A 20,000-nucleotide genomic window follows, 5' to 3' on the forward strand; every position below is an offset into this window, starting at 1 on the left:
GCTCTGAGAATTCACACCGTGGAGAAATAGAAACACTGACCATAAAAGACTTGTCTGATATGAACTGCAAGGTTTTTGGGTCATTTTGTCGTCAAAGCAGTCTCCTCACTAAGAGCTGTCGATGGCCGGAATGGAACCAGGGACCTTGCAATGATACGGTATGTGCCTTAGTGTGCTACGCCACTGAGCGTCCCGCAGTTTTCACTTTAACCTGATTTTCCCTGACAAGTCTTTCTTCTCCGCCTTCTGCTCAGGTGTCAGTCAGACACCCATTGTCTCCGGTTGCTGGCTGGTCTTTGAGGTACGTTATGTAGGCCAAGCTAAAACACTACTAGACAAGGTGATTAGAATGAGGCGTTCTGGAGGAGCACGTCGAGCCAGTCTCGGCTGAATGACCCAGTCTTGTCATTCAAATGGGTTTCTGTGACAGGCTGTAAACACTAGTACTCCTCTCAGACAAGGTCCGCGGGCCCCCGGGTCGGAGTAGAATTGGACCCGGAATCCACAAGTGTGGTTCAAGGGTAAGCACTGTCACCTGGTCTCTTTCTACCGGCTTCCCTGTGTGTGTGTGTGTGTGTGTGTGTGTGTGTGTGTGTGGGGGGGGGGGGGTGTGAGGATGACTCTTCCTCTCCCCTCCGCTCCTCTGACTCTCTCTCTCTCTCTCTGAGTTGACATACACCCACAGTCTGTCAGCTCACCTCTGTGCTACAAGGTATTACTGACACCGCGACGTGTGTGTGTGTGTGTGTGTGTGCATGTGAGTGTGTGCGTGCGCGCATGTGTGGTGTGTGTGCGTGTGCGTGTGTGTGTGTGTGTGTGTATGCGAGCGTGTGTGTGTGTGTCAGCATCTTCAGTGTCTGGAGACGGCCCTTTCATGTGTCACAGAGCCGGCTGCACAGCTCATGTTTGCCAATGAGGCGGCTACGCTAACGCTAAGCTACGTTAAGCCAAGCAGCGGCAGAGCCTGTTACAGCAGGCCTGGGAGAGAGGGAGGGGGAGGGAGGGGGGGAGGGGGGAGAGAGGGGCCTTTCACCTGTCACTCACACACCACATCACACACTCCTACTCTGTGGAGACAGCGTACAGTATCTGTGTGTATGTGTGTCATGTCTGTGTGTTTAGTTAGTCTTTTTCGGTGTGGGTTTGTGTGTGTGTGTGTGTGTGTGTGTTTGTGTGTGTGTATGGACACACAAGCCATGTTTTAGATTCATTTCTCCATTGTATTTAATGAGTCATTGAATTATTTCTGGCATCGTGTCATGAAATGCTTTTTTTTTTTATTTTTTTTATTTGGTGTCTGGTGCCCCACTGCCTCTTAAGGACTGTCTGTCTATCTCTCTCTCTCTCTCTCTCTCTCTCTCTCTCTCTCTCTTTCTCTCTCTCTCTCTCTCCCGTGCCCCACATACCTCATTCCCCCCCCCCCCGTTTTCAGACGGAGAGAGAGGGGGACGTCTTGGCTCGGGGCTCCTCTGTCACTGTGTGTCTCGTCTGTATTGTTTCCTCTCCTTTATTTATTAGCATCCCGCGTGCGTTCCTCCCTTCCTCCCTTCCTCCCTTCCTCTGAATATGCAATGAAAGCTGTGGGGTCATTGGGCTCCGCTCATTTTCATAATCTGGAATACTGGGAGAGGGAGGGAGGGAGGGAGGGAGGGGGGGGAAGGGGAGAGAGAGAGGGGGAGAGGGAGAAAGAGGGGGGGGGGAAATGGGAGAGCTGGAGGTTGTGGGTTTGAAGATGTCTCCTCTCCTCTCCCCCCCTCCTCCTCCTCCACTCCTCTCTCTTCCTCCTCTCCCCTCTCCTCTCTGGGCGCACTCTGTCTGCTCTTCATCCTGCTGTCTCCAGAGGGAGGGCATGGAAATACAAAAAAAGAGAGAAAATGTCTCCCTCTTTTCAACTGTCAAATAACCCAGTTTAAGTCATTAATCTGTCTCTTCCTCCCTCTCTTCCTACACACACCCATACACAAAGAACACACCAGTCATTTGGACATCTTGGGTGTGAGTGAATTAGTGTGTATTGTTTCAGGGGTTTAGGCTGGAATACAAAAGGAATGCGCAATGATATGAAATGGATATCAGTTTAATAAATTGGGGCCGATTTCCCGTTAGGCGTTATGAGTTTTGATTATAATATTATATCATATGAATCGTGAATATGATTAGTTGTTTTTTTTCCTGTGTGTACGACAGGCTGTGCTTGTTAGATTGGAGCTTCGTAACGAGGATACGGTTCGCAAATTGACGCTTGTATACGCAGTCCTGTCCAGCCCTGGTTGTCATGGCTATTATTAGCCGGAATCGACTGGAAACGCCTCGGCGGGGAAATATATTCATTTATTCCCAAAGTTGTGTTTCATTACTATCTTTGTTTACTCTGTTAGCTCGAGGTGTCTCGATAAAGATCCATCAACTGGGTGTCTGCGCCTTATTGGCCCTGGAGGCCTCTCTCTCTCTCTCTCTCTCTCTCTCTCTCTTTCACATGCACACACACTCGCGCGCACACGCACACACTCGTCCACACACACACGCACAAAAACGTACACACGCACACACACACACACACGCACACTCACACACACACACACACACACACACACACACACACACACACACAGAGAGAGCCTCCTGAGCCCCCCAGGCAATAAGCACAGCTCAGGGGTCAGTGTGGAGCTGGCCTCTCCTGGATGAGGACAGATTGTTGAGATGGCGCGTTGTGTGTGTGTGTGTGTGTGTGTGTGTGTGTGGAGGCTGATACAGCTGCATTAGCCCAGGAGTGATTGAGGTCTGCTGCAGTGATGAGTCAAGCGCAGGCGTATGGGATCTGAAAGAGACGTTTTCTTCCAGGCAGGTTCTTTGTCTCCGAGAGGGGATGTTTAGGATTTTTCCGTGGATACAGACTGCACTTACTGTACGGTCTGGGGTGGATTGGCTTTTGTGAGGATGGTATGTTTGGAATGTGCTTAGTAACCTTAGTTCCATCACCTTCACCACCTCCTCCTCCTCTCCTCCTCCCTTCCTCCTCTCCTCCGTCGCTCCTTTGCTCTGATCCTCTTTGGAGGTGCGGGGAGCAGGTGTCTCTCTCTCTCTCTCTCTCTCGCCCCCCCCCCCCCCCCCCCCCCGCCTCATGTCACCCTCACACTCCAGTCCCCCTCTCTCTAATGTGCCTCTCTCTCTCTCTCTTTTTCTCTCTCTCTCTCTCTCCCTCTCTTTAGTCCCATCTTTCTTCCCTATTCCTCCCTCTCTCTCTCCAGTCCCATCTCTCCCCCTCTCCTGCTCCAGGGATTTGACTCTAACCGGCCCTGGCGCCCGTAATGAAACCAAATCTATTTAAAGCCAAAAGCGATGCAAGTTTTAATTTCCTATTCCAGACTTAACCTTTTTGGCTGCACAGCATTTCACATCCACTTAATAACTTTTACCCACCACCAGCTCCTCCCCTCCCTCCATTTCCTCGTTTCCCCCTTCCCCCCCTCTCCCTCTCTCTTTCCTTTTCTAGTCCCCCCCCCCCTCACTGCCTGGAGAGGAGAGGAGAGAGGAGAGGAGAGGAGAGGAGAGGCACAGGCTGCCTGTTCAAGGGCAATATCTGTCAAATGATTCCCCAGTGAAATTAAGACAGAAGCCATGAGAGAGACAAGAGTAGGGGAGCGATGGAGGGAGGGAGGGATGGGGGGGGGGGGGGGGGGTAGAAGGGGGAGGGAAGAAGGGGGGTACGGGGGGGATAGAGAGTGTTCCTTTTCTTCCGGCGCGCTCAATTCAATCTCATCTCACAAAACAAGTTAAAGATAGATCTGGAGGGCCCTCACGCTTTTCACATTTCAAAAGGATGAGCCAGAAATTAAAGATACTGAAGGAAATATGAAAAAGTCACTCTTTTCATGAACATATGAAGGGAATATTTTAAACCATCTCGTGTGGGGATTCATTACTTTGCCGCACACACACACACACACACACACACACACACACACACACACGCGCGCGCGCACTCATGCGCACGCACGCACACACACACACACACACACACACACAGAATACATTAGTATTACAGTAATATAGCCATTGTTCTTGTTTGTTGATATGAGATAATTTGCGTGATCTGAGCGGTGTGGTTGTTGAGGGGGGTTCCGTGCGGTTGGGTAGGGGTGCAGTCGTAGGATCTAGGTCTCATCCGTCTCCCCTACCTCTCCCTGCTCTCAGTCTGCAGAGCTCCATCTGCTGGCTGATACGGCTCGCTACCGCAGACAGAAACCCCTTAAACACGACTCCCAACACCATTTCACAGCACAACTCACTCCAAAACGCCTCTTTGCTTTCCAATTCTCTGCTCCCCAAAAATGCTTGAAATAAATTTTTCTAATTTGTCTTTTTTTTTTTTTTGATGACTCTTTTTTAGCCCCATGTCTTTTTTCTTCTTCTTTTCTGCGATGCTAACTCTTATCGTCAGGGAGTTGAGCAGATACGGATAACAGTAAGTAAAAAACGACCGAAATCTAATGAACGTTTTACAAGGTGTCGCCTGCGTCTTAACAGAGTAAATGGAGGCTTCCTCCAGCGGGTTGATGAAGAGGCTTTATTACTCCTGCCACTGGAGCCCAAGCACTGGTATTAAAAGTGGCAGGGGGAGCCACGGCCGTAGAACGTCTAATACCTGGGAAGTTGTTTAATGTATTATAGGACAGCTGCTTGACTGTTAATAATTAATAGCAATTTAGCAGCAGAGGAGATATGGGCGTGTTGGGGAGAACAGGCTCGCTTGTTCCTCTCAGGGCCTTCTAGAAATCAATGTCGGAGTGACATTGGCTAAGTATTCAAGTGGTGGACGACACATCCTGCCTCTCCTCTCCTCTCCTCTCCTCTCCTCTCCTCTCCTCTCCTCTCCTCTGTCTCAAAAGCTCTTCTTTTTGTGCCTTTTGTTTCAACGATGGGAAAAAAGCACCAAAAAAGAAGGAGGAAAAATGGATACGAACGCAAAAAAAAACGAAATAGAAATGGCGCGGTGGTCTGAAAAGAGGTCAAAAACAAGTCTTCTCTTTGTGTTCTCCTGCGTCTGATGCTTGTAAAAGCAGGGCTGATGTATAGGTCTATTATCTTCCAGTCTATACAGCATTGATTGTGGGCCTTCTATAGCAACAGTACTGTATGGGTTGTTATTACCACTCCATGCCCCGCGGCAGAATATCAAAATAGCCGCAGCTGGAGCGTGTGACGATCCAGCATTCTAAACACACACACACACACACACACACACACACACACACACACACACACACACACACACACACACACACACACACACACACAAACACAAACACACATACACACACACACACACACACACACACCATTAAATCATATCAGCCTAGCTTTTTATAGTCCCACTCCTCAACACTGGCTGTACTGAACTGTATGGTGTGGAGTAACACTGAGGAGTGAGGGGGAGAGAGAGAAAGAAAGAAAGGGACACACACACACTCACACACACACACACGTGTATGCTTTAACAAATGCCGCCCGCGTTTGAACAGATCTGTCTGCGTGACAGCATTTCATCTCCTCTCCTATCAGATCCGCCCTCTCGCGGGGGGTCACCTCTGCTTTGACGACGCTTACATCAGCCATATTCATACTCTGATTGGCCGGGCTGGTCTGTGGGGTGTTACGGGTAGTGAGTTAGCGTTTCTGTTTGGTGTCAGATGTGGGCGACAGGGTGGTCATCTGTGACAGTCTCTCAGAAATCCCAGTGGAAATGTGGAAAGTGGAGTTTGTGTGTAAAGCTGGGTGTCTATAGTATAGGCCTAATTAGGATAACAGGCCGATCATAGAACCTTCTCTAGAAGCATACAGTCTCAAATGTTATTGTTTTATATTGTCTATTCTAGATTATGTTCTCTGCGATGCTGTCGGTCAAGCCAATACGTCTTCTCAAATGTTTTTTTTTTATCACCTAGTTCTCTCTGTGTGTTGTTAGCGGTAGCCCCAGTGTCTGTTCTGCAAAGTTTGACTTGTCCTGAAGTAGTTTTTTCGTCTTTCAGCTTTCAGAGCAGACCTGTCATGTCATATTTGTCAGCCCTGAGTTCTGACTAGTGGAACAGAGAAGCAAAACACATGCAAAAGACCAAGAGAAAATGGCTCAACTTTTGAGCAAAGACATTGACGTTTTTCTTTTTTTTTTTTTTTTGTGTTCTGATGTTTTGTTTTTTTACTCATTCCTTTTGAGGTACAGTAGCATTTTTAGCGAGATGTTTACATGGTTTGTTTCAATTTGACTTCTGTATGGCTTCTGTTGTGTTGTCACTTTTACACCACAATACTTTATCTTACAACCTTTCATATGATGGTGCTGTAATCATTTGATTTATTTAATCCAACCTGTAATGGTGGGATTATACAGTGTTTGTTTTACTGTTTCAAACCAGTAAAGAATGTACTGGAGATTTAATGTTTAATTCAGAATGTGATTCACAGTGTAATGCAAATCAAACACAACTCCCAAATTCAGATTTCTCTCTCCACGCTGGGCTGTTGCTGCATCCTAAGTGAATCACTGAGTCTGTGTGAACAACTGTGCTTGTGTGAAAATATAAAAAAATATATAAATGTTGATTCTCGCGAAAATCCACCCACAAGAAACAAATGCTTCAGTCTTTGTGATTTAATTGTAAGGCATAATTGCATGTGTTATTCATGCTGTTCTTACTCACACACAACCCGCATACCCTTTTTACACAGACACTACATTCACACACACACACACACACACACACACACACACACACACTCACACACGCATACACATGCACGCGCGCGCACACACACACACACACACACACATTCCTCCACTACAATGCAGAGCAGAGTGTCAGTCAGTGCCACTGGGGCTGGTTGCTGCTGTTTAATTGTAATAGCAGAAACAGGAGGCAGAAGGGAGTGAGTCTCCTGCATGTCAATGGAGGGATAGAGGGATGGAGCGATGGAGGGAGGATACCTTCACCTCCTCCCTACCCATAAGCCCCTGCGCTGTGTGCTCTGTGACTTTGTGTCAGCAGTTTATCTTCTGCATAGTTAATGACGGTGTGAGGGAGGCGGCCGCTTGGTGTTGTCCCGAGGGGAGCAAGGCCTTACTCCGCCTAATCTGTCTGCCTGTCTGTCTGTCTGTCTGTCTGCCTGTCTGTCTGTCTGTCTGTCTGCCTGTCTGCCTGTCTGTCTGTCTGTCTGTCTGTCTGTCTGTCTGTCTGCCTGTCTGTCTGTCTGTCTGTCTGTCTGTCTGCCTGTCTGCCTGCCTGTCTGTCTGTCTGTCTGTCTGTCTCTGTCTGTTTGTTTTTCACTCCATATTATTTCTCTCTTCTACTCCCCTTTATCTCTTTCTTTCTCTCCCTCTCTCTATCTTTCTCTTCTCACTCTCATCACTCTCTCTATGTTTCTCTCTGTCTCCTCCCCTTCTCTCACACTCACTCCCTCTCTATTTCTTTATCTCTCTCTCTCTCTCTCTCTCACACACACACACACACACCTCTCTCTCTCTCTCTTTCTCTCTCTCACACACACACACACACACCTCCCTCTCTCTCTCTCTCTCTCTCTCTCTTTCTGTCTCTCTCTTCCTCTGTTCTCTCTCTCTCTTTCTCGCTGTTACTCTTTCCCAATTTGAGGTTCAGAAGAGAGAAGGAGTCTGTTGTGAATTGCTCTAATGAAAGAGAGAAGGAGACAGAGAGAGAGAGAGAGAGAGGGGAAGAGAGAGAGAAAGAGAGACAGAGAGAGGGAGAGAGAGAGAGAGAGGGGAAGAGAGAGAGAGAGAGAGGGGAAGAGAGAGAGAGAGAGGAAGAGAGAGAGAGAGAGAGAGGGGGAGAGAGAGGGGAAGAGAGGGCAATTCTTCGCAGACTTGCCGCCGAAAAAAGAACCGGCGAAGAAATTGGGTGTAAAAAAAACAAAACAAAAACAAGAAAGGAGCAAGTTTGAAATGAAAAACAAAACATCTCCAATTAAGGGGAACTTTTTTTTTCTTCCTTTGGTCATGGACAGTCAGTCACACACTCCCTATTGTGAGTGTGTGATGAATTACCCTCGCTTCTCCCTTTGTTGTGAAACTCCTGCGTTTGTACCTCCTACATTGTCTCCCTCTGAATTCTCTGTGCGTACACTCACTGTTCTTTTGAACTGGAATACAACAAATGTGCTTAAAAAAAAAAAAAAAAGTCAGACTTTTTTTTTTTTTTTTTTTTTTGGGCTTTCATGGTTAGGCATGGTCAGGTATTAGACAATGAGTTCATCTGTGTTACTTTTTAAGTGTTGGTGCCGTGTTCTTTTCAGTGATGGGTGGGGCGCCGTCACCTGGAATCTGTGGGCGTCCGTCCCTCCGTCCATCAATCTGTCTGTCTTGTCTGTTGGTCTATGTATCTATGTATGGTCTATGTATCTATGTATGGTCTATGTATCTATGTATGGTCTATGTATCATTCTGTACTGTAAGTCTTTCTTTTTTTCTTTTTTTTTAAATATGTTTTTAGGGCATTTCTGCTTTATTGGGATAGAGACAGTAGAGATTGACAGGAAGGATGGGTGAGAGAGAGGAGGGATGACATGCAAGATAGGTCGAGGTTCGGAATCGAACCAGGAACCTTGCGATTACGCCACTAAGCGCCCTGCCCTACTGTAGGTCTTTACAGTACTGCCTATGAGTGTGAGTGAGTGAGTGTGTGTGTGTGTGTGTGTGTGTGTGTGTGTGTGTGTGTGTGTGTGTGTGTGTGTGTGTGTGTGCGCACGAGCGAATATGAGTGCTAGTGTGAGTGTGTGTGTGTCTCTGAATATCCTATTTCTGTGTGTGTGTGTGTGTGTGAACAAGACAGAGTGCTTGATGCAGGAGGGGGCAGGGGTAGCTATGAGAGAAAGGAGCCCCATCCACACATTGGGAGGCAGCGCTGTGTTTCTGATGATCTGCAGGTCACAATGCGATATCTCTCACCAATCCACCAATCCGCTATCGATCTGCGGCCGACCGCTGATGGATTGCCGAGGCAGACACCCTGACAGGAGGCATGTCCAATCACACGAGACGGGGATGAGTTTGCATCGCACCAATCAAATCAGCCGCAGCAGGCCCTCATTTTTATCCGTGTCATTTTGACAGTGATGCATAACTGGTGGGTCGGCGGGGGAATGCGGCCCGAGCTCTCAAGGTGAACGATTGGAGGGAGAGAGAGAGAGAGAGAGAGAGAGAGAGAGAGAGAGAGAGAGAGAGAGAGAGAGAGAGAGAGAGAGAGAGAGAGAGAGAGAAAGACCCCCGAAAAAACAAAAAAATCAATGTTTCCCTCTCCCCAGCCTGTGTGAATGGGTTCAGTCTGTTGTGGCTCCTGCGTTCGTAGCGTCTAATCTTCAAAGAGCTGTTTTATATTGTTTTTAACTTCTTCTGGTTTCCTCCTCTTTTTATTTCATGTTTTGTCTGCCCTGACTTTGCCTTGGTAAACGGTAATAGACTTGCGTCCTTTTCTCTGGAGGTTAAATCGAAACAAATCAAAAACTTCCATTCCGTGCGCTTTCGCTTTTATGCCCCCCCCCGCTTTTATGCACACCCTCTCCCTCCCTTTCTCCTCCTCCTTTCCTTTATTTCATTCTCTTTTTTCCTCCTCCTCCTCCTCCTCCTCCTCCTCTTCTATCGAGTTGAAGAGAATGGTGTGTCATTGTTCCTTTCATCTCTCAAAGGCGACTGTAGCCCAAAAAACACAGCGAGGTAATGTTCTGTAGCATTGAACCCCAGTGAGCAGAGTAAACACAAAGACAAGAAGAAAAGCTCTGGGAGAACACAAAAGAGGCCTGCCACAGAAGAGAACTAACCTTGCCTGCCTCTGATCTGTCTCTCTGCAACGCACGCAACACTTGCCTATCGCCTGTTACTGGCACAACCAACTCTACCAAGTCTCAGTCCTTCTACCTCGACCTCTCTCTTTCTTTCTCTCTCTCTCTCTCTCTCTCTCGCCCTCTTACTTCGGATTCAAATTGACAATACCGCATGTTACAGGAAATGTTTCCAAGGCATCATTGTTATTGTTAATGCATCATTGTGATCCAAGGCATCATTGTTATTGGCATTTCAAAGCTGGCAGTGTCCTCCTCCCTCTCTATTGAGGGTGCAGAACGGCCTTTTATTCCCACCGGCATCGTATGACACAGCATCCCTGCTCTTCTATTCCATCAAACACACTTCAGTAGTCACCTGAAGTAGTGTCTTTGCCATAGGTGCAGTCAAAGGCCTTCGCCTGGCATGCAAAGGGTTCTTCTACAGACGCCGCTGAAGAATCCCTTCCGGTTCTATTTCTTTTCTCTATAGAGCCTTTTTTTCTTGCCGAGTGCAAACTATACAAAGTCGTTGTTCCATAACACCATAACTAGACGGCTCTTCCCCCTCCACCGATACGCTCCCTGGCGCCAGGCCTAGAAGTAGGAGGGTTCTGATAGTAGTTTAGGTCGGAGATGCAGACTGGAGTCTCCCTCCTTCACCTGTGGGACGTGTTGAGATGGGGAGATGAGGGGAACTGGACCCAGACCGTAGGGAAGAATGACATTCAAACCAGCAAACGTGTTCATGCTAGAAGAGAGTGAGATTTATGAACTCTGATGATGAGTTTCAGGAAAACGGGGAGAGTACATAAAGAGAGAGAGAGAGAGAGAGAGAGAGAAGGTCAAGAGAGGGGAGATGGATGGAGGTAGGGGGATGTTGGGTAAGACTGGAGCTGGAGAGATGGCTCGAGGGAGGGAGGGTGGATGAGGAGACAGAGAGAGTTAGAAGTGGACTGCGTTGGGTGTGGAGCATTGGGTTGGCGCGTGAAGGCTTTAGTAGGGTGGACTGTCTCTCCTCTCCTCAACCCCCACCCTGCCTCCCCCCCCCCCCGCCCTGCCTCCCCCCCCCCGATGGCCCTGCCGGTGTGACAGGGCGGGTGATTACCCGCGCTCTCCCCCAATTATGGGCTGATTATTCCGCCGCGCTCTAATTGACTGGGGAGATATGCAAATGGCTGTCATTTGGGATGATAAAGGATGCGAGCAGGATGCCCTGCATTATTTAGCCGCGGCGGTGTGCGGCGTGAAGGATGTGGCGTCTGCTTTAATTGCTGAGGAGAGAGAGGTTAAGCTGAACGAGCAGCTGAATTAGAAATGAGGAATTTGGCGTTTTTTCCGCCCTTCGCTTTCAGTTCTCTCTGGGGGTGAGAGGAGTGGAGGGGTGGGGGGGGGGGGGGGTGGAGGGTGGAGGGGGTGGGGGGGTTAGAGGGAGGAGGGTGGCGTGCCGGAATGCCATAAATAAAAACATTAGCAGATCCAATAAGTGCAGAACAAATAGGTGCGTGGGGGGGTGGAGTGTGAGTGGTCTGCTTATGCACTAAAACAGTTAAGAAGCGTTGCCAGCTAATGAAAAAACGTTTCAACAGCTCAGACAATAACTGCCTGGCCTGTCTCCTCTCCTGAAGCCCGGGTTTTAAATGGAAAGACTCATACATTTAAATCCAAACTGTTTAGTGGAATACAAATTACCTAGCTACCGGTAGGAGAGGGGGAGAGTCTGTGTGTGTGTGTGTGTGTGTGTGTGGGGGGGGGGGGGGGGGGGGGGCAGGCTATGGCAGTGCAGTGGCTTCGACCTCAATCTGGGGTACAAAGAGGACTATCCTTAGCATTTATTCACCGATTTAAAGGTTGAGCACGGGAAGCTTTGGGGTAGTTTTATTGTCATCATTGTTCTGCCAAACAATGAGGCAGCATTAAGTGAATAGGGTGCGAGTGCTCAGCGCTCCTCCTGCTCAGGCCCAGTTTTTGGCATTTTATCGGAGGGGAATCGGAGTGAAACTCAACACTAATCCCCTCGTTTGGAGACAAGCGCCACCAGATTTGGGCCGTCTTTAAAGGCTTAGGGGTAATAATGCTTCAAACGGCCTTCTCCATCGGGTCTCTCTCCATATCTCCACATTACTGGGGCTTAGAGAGGGAAAGTTATTACTCCAAGCGAGCTACCGCCACACAAATAACGCTAATGCAGTCATTGTAGCGTTAGGGCTCCCACAGAGGACACTGGGAACCCGTGGGGGGGGGGGCGGGGGCAGGTGGCCTCCAACACTAGCGGACTCTCCCAAGGCTCGTATCTGTGTGGGGAATCTTTTCTCCCCCCCTGTCTGGTGTTGGTGTTGAAATCCGAGAGTTGTTTTTCTTTTTCTTATGATGCGGCGGTATTATCGAGAGACTCGTCTCTGCTTTTGTGCAGCCAGCATAGCAGAATAGAAAAAGCATAATTGCTCGCTGGCGCTTCTACGTGTCTCTCTCTCTCTCTCTCTCTCTCTCTCTCTCTCTCTCTCTCTCTCTCTCCATTGCTACTTCGGGAGGCCCTGAACAGTTTGTTCTTCTTCCGCTAAAGCTTTGGTCTGAGACAACAAAGAGATTGAAATTTATTTTATTTAAAAAATAAAAAAAAAACTCGCTTGAACAAAAAACGCAATGAGCAGATAAGAACAGGAGTGTCTCAGTATCCAATAGTCCTGCTGCTGGGATATAAAGCTGCACCTATGACAGCAATGTTTTCTCCCTCCTTCGGTATGATGCCTGAATAGTGTTGATTCTGTGTTATTGCGCTGGCTCACCGTCCCAGAAAACCCTACTGTAGGCTCCTCTAGAAGCAGCTAGCGGAACGAGAGAAGAGGATGAGTGCAGTGCGAGCCCCGACGGATGCTTGGGTGGTCGCCATGGCGCCCTGCCAGCTCCCCTGAAGAGGTTCGGTGTGAGTCTGAAAGCAACAGGCACACGGGGGGGACCCTGAGGAGACCCTGAGGTTGGTTGGGGGGGGGGGTGAGGAGACTTCAGGAGACGTGAGAGAGACATAAGGAGACTTCAGGAGGCGTGACAGTGGTTGTCTGCGGGACCAAAGTGACTTCCTCTGATTAGGAAGGAGAGGATCATGGGGGGAAACGACGGTTCGCCTCTTCACTGAGAGGAGTTTGGCTTAGCAGAGAGCTGTGTGTGGATTGGCGTGCCAGTGTGTCTGAGTGGCTGGTGGATAGGGCGCCAAGCAATGCCCAGGTGGGGCTCTGGGAGCCTGTGGCGTGCCAAATGAGTCCCGTCAGTCAACACCAAGTGGCCCCCTTCTCTGTAGCCTACTTTGAGCTTCTCCACAATCTGACACTCGGCTCCTCCAAAGCTGGAACACTCATCAAGGGAAATCAGAACAGTACAGACATCCGCTCGGGTGTATCCAGTCAAAGTCGTCACGTCTGTGCCGTTAGGCTCCACGCGGTAGCGCATCTTCAAATGAAGTACCGTGTCCTCATCGTCATCATCATCATCATCATGACCATCGCCATCATCATCATCATTCTTGATCCCTTGCGAATACAAACGCATACGTCCCCTTTCCCCAGCTCATAGTTCCATCCTATGCATAAGACTAGTGTATATATGAGCTAGTATTTGTATAGAGTGAGTCTCTCTCTCTCTCTCTCTCTCTGTGTCCCATATTTAATAGCACCTTGTGAAGGGAATTACAGTGTGCAGCTCTACATGGGGCATCCCATTAGTAGTCGTTTCTCTGCCGAGGCCCATTCAGGATAATTTGCATGGCATTTCATTTGGAATCGAGGGTTTTTGGGGGAGGAGAAAAACATCTTAAGTGTAATAGCATTTCCACTTAATTTGCAGCGCTCCGTAAGGGGGAGTTAGCACAGCGGTCCGAATGAAGAAATGAGGATCACAGTGGCCATGAGGAGGGTCCCCCCCGTTGGGCAAACAACAGTCCACTATTACCCTTAATTACAGCTGCCACCTTTGTATTTACCCCTAGAGAAGAACAAAGAGTGGAATAAAAGCGACTGTTTGAGTCCGCGAAAGTCATCTTTAGATACCAGTGGGTATAATGACCAAGGCTTTTCTGAGCAACATGAGTCATTTGTGTGTTGGATTTACTAAGTGAGTTGTAGTTTTTTTCTCCTTTGTCAGAATTCACACACAGGTGGCCTGGGGTGATCTGGCGGTCCAGCACCCGGCCTACAGTGTGCGTGTGCGCCTGTGATGGGCGTGGGTTGGAATCCGGCCCGTGCCCTGCTGACATCCCCTCTCCTCCTTACGCTGCTGTCTCGCTCCACTGTCTCTGTCCAATAAAAACAGACAAATACGAGAGTGGGATTACCACACTCCAAAAAATAAGCTTGAGAAAAAAATAAGAATTCACACAGACAGACAGACAGACAGACAGACACACAGACACACAGATAGATAGGCACACACACACACACACACACACACACACACACAGCCCAGACCACACAGCCCAGACCACACATCCCCACCAGCCTCCCCTCTCCACCCTGCTGCTCTGCCAGTCAGAGTGGGCTGAGTCAGCGGGCCTGTCTCTGCCTGGTGGCCGGGGGTTGCGGGGGGGTGTGGGGGGGGGGGGGGGGTGGGGTGGGGGGGTGGCAGCCACAGTGGCAGCGGGAGGCTGGTGGCTAGGCCCTCCTAGGGAGAGGTGACATGCTGGACAGCACAGCCCCGGGGGCGCTAACAAGAGAGAGCAGATCCAGCACCAACTCTCTCACCCAGCCCTGTAAGCACTATCTTCAGCCCCAGCCCTGTCTCCCCAGCCCGGGCTCCAGCTACAGCCCTGTCCCAGCCCTGTCCCCAGCACAAACCCCAGCTTCAGCCTTAGCACCAGCCCATGTGTCTCTGCCCCTGGTCCAGAGGAAGCTGTGGTCAGTCACTCCTCCTTGTCTAGACGGTGTGACCATAGTGTGACCAGGCCTGGTCAGAGCCCACTCTTCTGCTCCCAACAGGCCTTGTTAACTCACATCTGAGCCTACTGTGACAGTGGACTATAGGATTTATCCAGTTCTGTCAGGGAAGGCGTTTGTGTGTGTGTGTGTGTGTGTGTGTGTGTGTGTGTGTGTGTGTGTGTGTGTGCGCGTGCGTGCGTGCGTGTGTGTGTGTGTGCGCGTGTGCGTGTGTGTGTGTGTGTGCGTGCGTGCGTGCGTGCGTGCGTGTGTGTGTGTGTACATGCCCATCCCTATGTGTGAGTGTGTCTCAGCTGTGCCCTCAGTGCTCAAGCAAGTCTCAGGTTGACATCCCGACACCCTCTGTAGCTGTCAGAAAGAGATAGAGACAGAGAGAGAGACAGAGGGAGGGAGGAAGGGAGAGAGAGGTGAAGGGTCACGAATGACTGCCTCTCAAATGTTGTGTGAAATGTGTAGATAGGAGGCCATTATGTGTGTGTGGGGGGGGGGTCCGGGCATCTCAAAGTAAGTGCTTATTATCACCTCAATATTTTTCATATTATGACAATTACATGCTTCAGAAGCGAATTAAGTGATACAAGACGCCAACTGGGAGTAGTTGACAGCTATTTGGAGACTCAATGCACAGAGCAATTTGCAGCAGAGAGGCAAACAAATTGGATTTGGGCCACTTTGGAACGGGCCCCAGCTCGTTTGGGTGTTTGGATGGGCTTGGCTGGCTCTTTTACTGAGGTAAACAATGCTTTCCAGAGAGAAGCTAGCCTGGCTAGCCCATTAGCTAGCACTCAGCTCTGCGCTTCTCAACCATTGTCTGTCCATCTGTTGATTTTCAAGGACTAAAGACCCATTTAGTGGTTTTCTCCTTGTCAGGTGAGGTGAAGTGTGGCTTTTAATCCACAATAGATATTTACTGGAATCCTCCAAAATGTATTTTAGCCTCTCTGACCACTGGTAATGGAATTATTCACACGCGGTCAGACGCGTGTCGCTGACCCACAGGGGTGAACATTGGGCTCCTGTCACATAGGCTTCCTCCGCTGTTTGTTTTGGAAAGCCGTCGCCATGCCCGACGGTCCCTCGCCATGTCAAATGGCGCACCTACGCTGACCTGTGACATCGCCCCCAGCTCGAAATAACAGCCGATTGGTGGAGGCGCCACGTGCGGCGACATCGCCCGGCCTCAGAATAACCAGCGATCCGATTGGTGGGGACAGCGAGTGGAGGGGGGGGGGGGGTGCTGTCTGATCTGGCGAGCACGGCCAGATGATGCCATGTGACATACGGGCAGGTTGGCAGGGCGGGTGGGCGGGTGGCCATGCGGGTGTGATGGGAAACCAAAACCGGTGTCACAAAAACAAGGCACATGATTGGCTGTGTGTGAGAGTGGTGTTTTTCATGAGTCCAAAAATGTTCTCTGTGTTTGGAGAGTGTTCTTTTCTATCGACTTAGAAAAGGAAGGTGTGTGTGTGTGTGGGGGGGGGGGGGGAGCAGAGGTACTTGGTATAGCAGCTGCATCATCTGGTGTGTGGTGGCTGTTTCCCAGAATGCAGCAGGGGTCGGGGTGGCCTCCCTCAGCTCGACAGCAGATGTATGGGAGCATGACGGTGATGTGTGTGTAGGAGGCAGCCGTCACACAACACCTGGGCACTTTACCTCCTCCTCTATTCCCTTCTCTCTCTCTCTCTCTCTCTCTATTCTCCTCTCTCTCTCTCTATTCTCCTCTCTCTTTTCCCCTCTCTCTCTCTCTCTCTCTCTCTCTCTCTATTCTCCTCTCTCTCTTCCCCTCTCTCTCTCTCTCTCTCTCTCTCTCTCTCTCTCTCTCTTCACAATCCTCTTTTAGGAGAAGGGAGAGTATGCCCTATATGTCTACTCTTTCACAGGGGATTCCCTGGCATGTGTTCAGACAGGGGAATCCCCCCCCCATCCCCCTCTCTCTCTCCTGCAGGGGGAAGTCTGTAATATGAGCTCACCCCTGGCTTGAATGAAGGTCTATTACAATTCAGCCAGAACAGGCTCTCTGAGCAGGAGTGGTTTGTGTTATTTGTGTTATAACCTATCACCATAGACTAGTGCTACTCAGGCAGGGTCTTTTATAGACTGAATCCATCTCAATAAGACTCAGTAAGACAAACACTCAATAAGGGGTGAACATGTGTTTTATGACATAACAGTCATCGGTATTTCAAAACTTTTAATCTAGATCAGAACAACCCAGATTTTTTATTTTTTTTCTCTCTGGTCTGATTTTGAGTAGTACAGGAGAAATCGGCCAGCTGGATCTGACCCTGGATATCTGGACAAATATTCATCACCGCATCAAATGTAATCTGCCCACTATTTCATGTAGGAAGTCTGTTTCTCATGATCTGATCTTACATACTCACTCTCCCTCTTTCTCTCTCTGCCTCTCTCCCTTCCTCCCTGATCCAGGACCTGTCGGGCTCCATAGATGACCTCCCCACGGGGACAGAAGCGGGCCTCAGCTCGGCCACCAGCAGCCAGGGCGAGCAGAGTAACCCGGCCCGATCGCCCTTCTCCCCCCACGCCTCGCCCCACCTCCCGGGCCAGCGCAGCGGACCCTCCCCCTCCCCCGTGGGCTCCCCCGCGGGCTCCAACCAGTCCCAGTCTCGCTCCGGACCCGGGTCGGGCCCCATCTCCCCTGCCAGCGGCCCGGCCACAGCACCAGGTAAAGGCTTAGGCGATCCGATCGCCCCATCGCGGCTGGTTCTGTTCACGGGACCTGTGTTGTTACATTGTAATGACTCACATCATGACACACGTTGTGACGATGTCCTTTAGTCTCTTGCTCTCCGTCTCTATCAGTCCTTCTCTGCTTTACCTGTTCAGAACCTGTCTTTTTGAGGGACTTACGTTTTGCAGAGAAAGTCGATAATACACGAAAAAGGACTAGACCCCCCAAAAAACACTACACCTGATTGTTTGCGGCGGTCGCTAATCATGTCTCTGATTCGGAGGTTTTGTTGACGTTGTTACGTTAGCAGGTATTGATCAGTGGGACGATGATGACCACTCATTGGCCTCTGGGCCCTTTTTTAATCAGGGTGTCGAAGACTGTCATCCATTTGCATCGTGAAGAACATTCTAGATACATCGATGTAGACGGATCGCGGGGGCATAGACTGGAGGAACCACTCGGCCGTGGACCTATTGGACTATTATTTTGAGCATTGGTAATTCCTACCTGAATACCCAAACAAGACAATAGCCTGTCAGTTAGAGAGCTGTCTTCCTCTCTTCCCTCAGAGGAAGGCCCTCAGCCAGACAGAGAAGTGTAATGAAGGCTAGCATGCAGGAGAGAGGGGAGAGTGACACGTGGGAACGAGGCGCGGGCGGACTGACAGACGCGGGATCCGCCTGCCCTCCCGTCGCCTCCCGCCTGCTCCCCCTGATTGAGCGGCTGACCGCCGCGCGTCAGCGTCTCTCAGGCCTGTCACTCACCGTGACGAGGCGGGACAAATGCTTGAGCGAGCTCCTGAGGGGTTTTTCGGTGGTTGTTGTTGTTGTTGTCGTGTTTTTTTTTTCTTCTCCCGGGGCGGACAGACGACGGAGCGTGTGCGGGGAGTGATTGACGCTAATGAAAAGCCAGGATAACGGCGCATCCGGAATGCCCATTGCCAGGAACGGCGGCGAGAAAAATCCGGAGCGAAACGCGAAACGGGTTGGCGAAAACCGGTCGGACGGTTGTGATTAATAGAGTATCTAAAAATATTCCCGTGGCAAATAAATCCTCATAAAGGATGATCCTAGGAGGAACATCTGGCAGGCTGTTCCTCCCGTAAACAATCAGTTGTAATAAGAAGCAGCGACAGCAGGTCTGGGAGAGACAAACACACAGAGAGCTGACTGGGTTACTGGACTCTCTCTGTCACTCACTTGTACAGGGAGAGGTGTGTATCTCAAATAGAGTGCTTTATAAAAACTTAGAGTGAGTTTCACAAGTATGTCTAGTGTGCGTGTGTGTGTGCCTGTGTGTGTGCCTGTGTGTGTGCCTGTGTGCATGAGTGTGTTTGTATGTGTGTGTGAACTAGGCGGTGTATGTTAGTATGGTGTATATGTGTGTGTGTGTGTGTGTGTGTGTGTAGCCTCTGTCCAGCCTCTGTGTCCAGACATTGGACTTTGGTATCAGTGACCCAGGTGCGTTGGCACGGTCAACCCTGTGGCGCTGGTCAGGTCTTCTGAGCCACACAGCGGTCCTGACCGTGCCGTGACCGTGACCGTGGTTTATGGGCCCTCAGGTGGTGGCTGTCAGACCGCGCCTCAGTGACGGGAGTAGCGTGTCACACGGCTGAGCGCACGCGGGACACCTGTCACCCATGACAACGGTCAGAGGAGAGCAATTCCACGGTGTCCACCTTTCACCTGGCTGTCACATAGATGCTCACACACTCAGATGAACACACACACACACACACACACACAGACGAACACACACACACAGATGAATACACACACACACACACACACACACACACACACTCAGGCGAACACACACACACACACACACTCAGACGAACGAACACACACTCATATACACACACACACAGACACACATATACACACACACTTAGATGAACACACAAACACAGACAAGCACATGCACACACAGACAAACACACACTCAGACGAACACAGACACACACACAAGTACACAATCAGACGAACACACACACACACACACACACACAGACACTGCACAATGACACACTCACATACACTTATACAGTACAGTACATACACACAGATTCCGCATATTGTCACATATAATAACGTATAATACCTCCTACACACACCCCCCCCACACACACACACACAGACACATACAGTACACACACACACACACACACACACACACACACTTCTGCTAACTTGATCGACAGAGAGGTGTGTGTGTGTGTGTGTGTGTGTGTGTGTGTGTGTGTGTGTGTGTGCGTGCATGTGCGTGCGTGTGTGTGTGTGTGTGCAGACTTCGAGAAGTTCAAGCGTGCCGACAGACAGACAGACAGACGATGATGTATCTCGGAGCAGTAGAATGCCCCCGGTTCCCCCTGGCTTATATCGCTCCTCATTTCTCCTCTTCTCCTCCTCCTCCTCTCTTCTCCTCCAGCCCTGGCGTTCTCCCTCCCCTGCACTGCCATTTCTCAGTCTCCATGAAGCAAATCGAATACACTGTAACATTATCTGGGTTCGCCTGGCATTTGGATTTTCTCCGAGCCGAGAGGCACATGGGGGCAA

At 49.8% G+C, this 20,000-nt stretch overlaps 1 protein-coding gene across 1 annotated transcript in view; it reads left to right on the forward strand.

The window, feature by feature from the left end:
• LOC310814095 (AT-rich interactive domain-containing protein 1B-like) overlaps nucleotides 1-20,000 on the forward strand; it is a gene marked incomplete at its 5' end in the record, with an annotated part of 159,818 nt that overhangs the window by 93,216 nt on the left and 46,602 nt on the right. Inside the window, one exon of the mRNA XM_083683357.1 lies at nucleotides 17,178-17,433. Coding sequence (XP_083539483.1) covers nucleotides 17,178-17,433 — 256 coding nt within the window. The remainder of the gene's footprint in view (nucleotides 1-17,177; nucleotides 17,434-20,000) is intronic.

Source organism: Argentina silus (genome assembly GCF_951799395.1).
Source record: "Argentina silus genome assembly, chromosome: 13".
In the NCBI taxonomy this organism is placed as follows: domain Eukaryota; kingdom Metazoa; phylum Chordata; class Actinopteri; order Argentiniformes; family Argentinidae; genus Argentina; species Argentina silus.